We start from the raw sequence: 6,886 nt of genomic DNA, 5'->3' as shown, positions 1-6,886 counted from the left end.
AGAACAAAACACTGCCCAGTCCTATGCCAACATCACAATCGCTGCTATGCTTGAGTCCATTGCTGCTGCCACTGTGCCAATCTATCTTGCTGTGAGTCTTCCTCTTCTTCTCCCAACCTTCCACTTTACCAAATATGATATCCCTCTCAAGGGACTGGCCCCTCTTGATAATATGTCCTAAGTATGACAGACAAAGTCTAACCACCCTGACTTCCAAGGAGCATTCTGGCTGTACATCTTCCAACACAGATTGATTTGTTCTTTTGGCAGTCTATGGTACTTTTAATATTCTCCTCCAGCACCATAACTCAAATGCATAAATTCCTCCATGCTCTGTTTTATTCATTGTCCAACATTCGTATGCATATGAAGTTATTGAAAATACCATGGCTTGCATCAGGCACACCTTAGTCCTCAAACTGAAATCTTTGCTCTTGAACTCTTTAAAGATATTTTGTGCAGCAGACAAATGCATTGTTTGATTTCTTGACTGCTGCTTCCATGAATGTTGATAGTTGATCCAAGCAAATTGAAGTCTTTTCTCCATTTACTTGGATGTTGCTTATTGGTCCACTGGTGAGGATTTTTGTTTTCTTTACATTGAGGTACAACCCATACTGAAGGCATAATACTGGTTGTTAATGATTCTTCCTCCAATCCTAATGCCATGTTCTTCACACAATTCAATTTCCCAGATTGTTCAAACACGCAGATTGAATAAGTATAGTGTAAGGATACAATCCTGTTGCCCATCTTTCTTGTTTTTAAACCATTCAGTCAGTGTGTGTTCCTTTGTTCTGTTCAAACAACTGCCTCTTGGTCTATGCATAGGTTCTTCATGAGTACAATTAAGTTATCTGGAATACCCATTCTTCCCAAAGTTATTATAGTTTGTTATGATTCACATCATCAAATGTCTTTGCATAACCATATAGGACAAGAGATATTTTTCTGGTACTGTCTGCTTTGAACTAAGATCCATCTGATATTAGCAGTGATATGCCTTGTTCTATGTCCTCTTTCAAATTCAGCTTGAATTTCTGGCAATGCCACGTCAATTTATTACTGCAACTGTTTTTGAATTATCTCCTGCAAAATTTTACTTGCATGTGATATTAATGATATTGTTCAATGATTTACATATTTCAGTGGAACACCTTTCTTTGGAATGGGCACAAATATGGATCTCTTCCAATCAGGTGGCCAGGTAACTGTCTTCCAAATTTCTTGACATAGATGAATGAGTGTCTCCGTTCCTTCATCAGTTTTTTTGAAATATTTTAACTTGTATTCCATCAATTCCTGGAGCCTTTTCTTTCACTTCAGTGCAGCTTGGACTTCTTCTTGCAACACCATCACTTCTTGATCATATGGTACCTCTTGAAATGATTGAACGTTGACTAATTCTTTTTGATGTCCTAACTATGCACAGTCCGTCTACCTTTTTTTTTTTTTTTTGATGTTTCCAGTGTCATTCTATATTTTATCTATTTTGTTTTTGTTGTAAAATGACGTCAAATTGGTTCTGACCCATAGCGACCCTGTATTGGGTTTCCAAGGAACGGCTGGTGAGCTTGAAGCGCCAGCCTTGAGGTTCAAACTGATTTTCCACAGAGCCACACTAGGACTCTGTATTTTACCCATAGGGTCCTTCAATAATGTAACTCAAGGCTTAAATTTTTTTTCTTCAGTTCTTTCAGCTTGAGAAATGTGGAGTGTGTTCTTCTCCTTTGAAATCACATTATCCATTTTATAATTGGAAAAACCTTTCATATGATCATCTTTTCTATTTTCCATTTTATGCAAGACTACTAGAATTAGAAGTTGCTTGCATACTGTTACTAAATATATATCTGGAATAGCACTTTCTATATAGGTTTTTCAGCATGAACATATCAGTATGTTCTGTTATTGGAATATACTTGTAATTTCCCATTGGAGTGTTACAGAATTTTTGAAAGGTGAAAAAGCAAATAGCAGGTTGTTTGGACTTGGGATACAAGTTATCTGACAAAATTGAAAAGCTGACACAATTAGCCCACTCACTAGTAGATTAAAGATCCTTTTCTGAAGTGGACTTAGATATTTATTTATTTTTCACTATTATTCTCTTAAAAGTCACTATAAATAGTGCAATATCACAAACGTGTTGATTAATGCCCAAAACCCCAAGTCTTTGACCTTAAATCATGAACCCTTTCACTGTGTCAAATATCATCCATCCACCTTCTGATAAAATAAAATATTATCTTGAAATTAAGGAATGTGCTTTCTTTGCAACTGTCTTGTTTATGCTATTTACAGGAGTCCACACTGTCTTCCAACATTCACTTTAATCTGTGGCGAGGGGATCACGCAGTTGCCATTAGTGCCAAGCTCACCCCAAAGGAAATGTACCACTGAGACTAGAGACAGGCATGATCAAAGGAAAATCACAATACTAAGACTTACAGCCATGGAAACTGGATGTTCTACTTTGTCCTATGGGGTCGTTATGAGTCACTGTGGACTCGATGGCAGTGAGGTTGTTCTTATTTTTATTTTTTAATTGTGTGGTTGGACAAGTAGAAGCAGTGTACTTTGGCCAGGTCCAAAGGGCTCTTTCCTCACACTAGTCAGGCTCATGTCTGCAGAGTCCCTGTCTCCTTGCTATGGACAAGGTGGTCTCTCATAAAGAAATAAGCTTCAGAAAATGCCCAGCTGATACTATAATTATATAAGGGTGTCTCTCTCCTTCCCCCTCCCTAGCAATTAATACCAAATAAAAACAGATGTTCACAAGCTCGTTCCTTTCAGAGAGTAAGAGAGGCCAGCCAAGAAGAAGGAAGGAAAGGGTGAGGTTGGGGAGGAAGGCACTTCAGCCAGCCCTTGAAGAAGAGAGAGCTCCCAGAAAAATGCCCCCCATCATCCAGGCTTCTGCCTGCTGAAACTTCCTCTCCATCTCTGGCGATGTTACTGGTCCAAAAAGGGAAAAACGTGGTTATTACAAAAAATACTGATTATGTGGCTAAAGGCCCTTAAGAAACTTTAACAGAAATAAGGACTGACCCAAACCAGGCCTACCCGCCGGCCCTGAGCCCACCCCTGCCACTGAGTATAACCAGGGCACATTCAGTGAGGGCCTGGCGGCCTCTGTCAAAGCACATCTGCAAAGGAGCGGTCTTCCAGTCCAGAAGACGACATGTGGCGCTGGGGAGAGGTGAGAGCGCGCGCGTGAGAGAGCGCGCGAGCGGGCGCGGGCGCGCAGGTCTTTCTGTGGTGGGGAGGCAGCGCGGCCGCCGGCACCGTACAGCGGAGAGCAGCAGGGCCGCAGCGGGAGCGCCGGGCGCTGCTTGCGCTCCGCCCGCAGCCTGGGGAAGTTAGTGCTGACAGCATGGGCTGGTGACGCTGCACCAGCCCTCAGAGCCTGCCAGGCAGGCGGGAGGAAGAGGAAGAGTAGGAAGAAGAGCAAGACCAGGAGAAAGAAGGATGCACCCTCTCTGACCTCTCGCCTCTGGGGGTCAGCGCGCAGATGAAACCCCAGGTACACTACAAGAGGCCGGACCAGGGAGCTGGAGCTGGGGAAGGAGAGAGGGAGGGAGAGCGCTCACCGACTTCGGCCTCCCGCTCTCGCCTGGGTGTGTGTCTGAGCTGCGGATGGCGCGGCGGACTGCACCGCCAAGATTGGAGGTGGAGACCCAGGACGCGGCTCCGCGTCGGCCAGAGCGTAAACTTTGCTCTGGGACTGCCAGGGCGAAACAGATCTGCGCTGGGGCCCCAGGGCGCATGACCACCACCACCGGCTGACAGCTCGGAAGGCTTGGGACTAGGCTGGGAACCACCGCCGCTGCAAGGAGCTGGACGGGCGAGAGCGCCGCGTACGGGTCACGGGTGTTTGCTAGGCTGCCTGCTCCAGTCTCCTGCCTCTTGGGCGGTCGGTGGTGGAGAAAGGCGCCGCGGGGTAGACGCTACACTCGGACCGGGGCCGGGTCCTGGCGGTGGACTGGGCGGAAGCAGAGCTCTCCACTCGCCGCAGCAGACCCGGCAAGAAGCTGGTCTTGCTCGGAGCCTGGGGCAGCGAATAAGCAGAGGCTGCAGCACCGCAGTGCCCCGCACCGCGCCCACCCGCACCGTGCGCAGGTCCAGGAGCCCCGCGGGCTCGCCTTGGCATTCCCCGGCGTGGGATCCACCAGTGGCGGGAGACACCGCCGCTGTTTTCCGTATCACGAGCTTCGTGCTCTATCTGGACGCAGGCGACTGGCCACAGAATGAGCCCAGGCGGCCACCGCTTGCTGCCTGCCCCTTTGAGTACCAGAGGGCCTTATTTAGGAGGGGGAAGTACCTGTTGTACTTTTCCCAATTCCGAGTTTGTTTGGGGTGTCTCGGGAAAATGCTTATTTGAACATGTTATTTATGCCCATGTTTCCTGCGTTAAGTGCATCCTGGGAAATAGGTGCATTTGTTAAGATTAGTCCCAGAGCCTGTACATCATTTGCACAAAAGAGAGACTTCAGCCACTCAGTAAAATGCAGTGACTATTACGTTATTTAGTCATCGTGCCAGATAGCTGAGCGAGTGACGATAGTTTTAAATTACTGTGATTCGGTAGCAAGACTTGTTTCTTAACTGTACCATTTCTCTCTTCTTTTCACATGCTTTCAGCACCTTGCAGAACTAGGAGTCTCTGGCTGGCTTGAATTCCTGGCAAATATTTCAGAAAGGTAAAATTACTCCACTTATGGATTTAATAATTTGTATCTAATAGTTTGTAGATACACACTGCAATTGCTAGAATCACTTCTCTCTCTCTCTCTCTCTCTCTTTCTCTCTCGTAGGGATTTGATAACATGCTTAAAAGTAAAACCAAGTATTTATTCCAACTTCCTGCTCAATGAGCACCAATTCCTGGCTTGCAGTTGTGGCTAAGGCACGACAGCCAGATTTCCGTTCTTTGTCAATTGTGGAATGTTCGTGGTATGATTTGATTCCACGAACGGTGACACTAAAACACTCATGTGTTAAGTACCATTCAGTTGGTTTGGACTCATAGTGACTCTGTATAGATTTTCCAAGGAGGTGCTTGTGGATTGGAACTGCTGACCTTGCAGTTAGCTGTCCAATGCTTAGCCTACAGTGCCACACCAGGAGGCCTGCTCATATACAATTCCCTTTTGTGTACCTTTTAGCTTCAAGATCCAGTTGGAGAAAGGAACAGTTATTCTTTCAAATTCATCTGCTTCAACTATTATTCTCATTGGGAATGGACAATGGAATGTTCTCTAGGTTTATCATGATCAAAAACCTCCTTCTTCTTTGTATTTCCATGAACTTCGTCAGTCACTTCGGGTGAGTCGTACTCTATATTTTTATGATTTTAGAAACCAAAACGCCTCTTAAAAACGTTGTGCATCAGTCAACAGCCTTTGTTCTCCACTTTTGAAGTCCCAGTTCCTTCAATGTGTTGAGAACTGTTGAGTCCTGGCCCTGCCTGACACTTTCTTCTTGAGCAAGGCCATTGTGAGTGTAGGGTCTCGGCAGTGAGTCAGAAAACAGAGGCAGATGATGTTCTCAGAAATTGGAATAGGACATGGTTTCAGATTCAGCTGTGTTTCATGCTATTCAAGTTACAGCAAAATTCAGGAGTTCACATGCATAAAGCACATTTATTGCTTAGTAAGCTACACTATGTTCAGCATTGTGAGGCTCTCACTTGTTTTGCTATGCATTGAGTTTCCCTTTAAACACAACGTCGGTGGTTCAAGCTCAACAACCGCTCCTTGGAAACCCTATACAGGGTCGCTATAGGTCGGAAACGGCTCAACAGCACTAACAACAACAATAACAGGCTACATAGAGCACTGGTGGCATAGTGGGATAAGTGTTAGGCTGCTAAACAGACTGTTGGAGGTTCAAATCCACTAGAAGCTCCAAGAGAGAAAAATGAAGCTGACTGCTCCCAGAAAGTTTTGCAGTCTTGGAAGCCTACAGAGCAGTTCTACTCTGTACTATTGGGTCACTGTGAGTTAGAAGCAATTCAGAGTGAGTTATACTGCATGACATTGAAAAAATACTTGCAGTATTTTCTAGAATGAGCCAAGAGCCTTCAACTTGTGATTGTGTGACCAACTGAATGCAGTTTTAGAAACCAGAAACCATGTGTGTCTAAAGATTTCAAAGACACTTCTAAGGTTCTTGCATTATCATTGCCATTTGCTTCCTTTATTTTGGCCTTAAGTATCAATGCAGTGTACCAATTCTAACTCGTTTCATCAAACTCATGATAACCCACATTCTAGCTAGATGGCTTTATCTGGCTTGATGTTCCTTCTCTATTTCACATCCAGAAATGTTACAGCTAATCAAAAGTAGCTTGAAGTTGGGGTATAATTACAAAATTGAATTTTAGGAGAATGTGATCAGAGTTTTTGTTGTGTGCCATTGAGTCGGTTCAGACTCATAGTGACCCTGCCTAGGGTTCCCAAGGAGAGGTTGGTCAGTTTGAACAGCCACCTTGTGGTTAGCAGTCCAGTGCTTATGCGACAGTACCACACCTGAACCAGTCATGAATTCTGCACACTTTTCTCTGCCCTCTGTCAGCCATAAGGGTTCTAGAGAAGGCACTGATTCAGTCACAAAGAGTCCTTCTCAATGGAAAGGAAGGAAGACCCTCCCAGGTCAAGGCCAGATTGTTTGACCTCTGGGCTTTTTCTGTTCTTGTGAACTTCCCAGGCTTTCTACAGAGGGGGTAATAGAAAGCAAGGCTTTTGATACTTCCTAGTCCTGCCACTAAGGAGCTCTGGTAGCGTAGTGGTTACGACTCGGGCTGCGAACCTTAAGGTCAGCAGTTCGAAACTACCAACTGCTCCGCGGGAGAAAGATGAGGCTTTCTACTCCCGTAAAGATTTAC

The 6,886-nt window shown here is 45.0% G+C and overlaps 1 protein-coding gene across 1 annotated transcript in view; it reads left to right on the top strand.

Annotated features, from left to right (window-relative positions):
• Positions 1–5,171: 5,171 nt before the first annotated feature.
• The window catches only part of GABRA5 (gamma-aminobutyric acid (GABA) A receptor, alpha 5), a 157,662-nt gene continuing 155,947 nt past the window's right edge, over positions 5,172–6,886 (top strand). The window contains exon 1 of the mRNA XM_006861875.1: positions 5,172–5,325. Coding sequence (XP_006861937.1) covers positions 5,240–5,325 — 86 coding nt within the window. The 5' untranslated portion in view covers positions 5,172–5,239. The remainder of the gene's footprint in view (positions 5,326–6,886) is intronic.

Source organism: Chrysochloris asiatica, unplaced genomic scaffold, assembly GCF_000296735.1.
Source record: "Chrysochloris asiatica unplaced genomic scaffold, ChrAsi1.0 scaffold00044, whole genome shotgun sequence".
Classification (NCBI taxonomy): domain Eukaryota; kingdom Metazoa; phylum Chordata; class Mammalia; order Afrosoricida; family Chrysochloridae; genus Chrysochloris; species Chrysochloris asiatica.
Note: the sequence above shows the minus strand (reverse complement) of the source record. Positions and strands in the feature narration are given on the sequence as shown.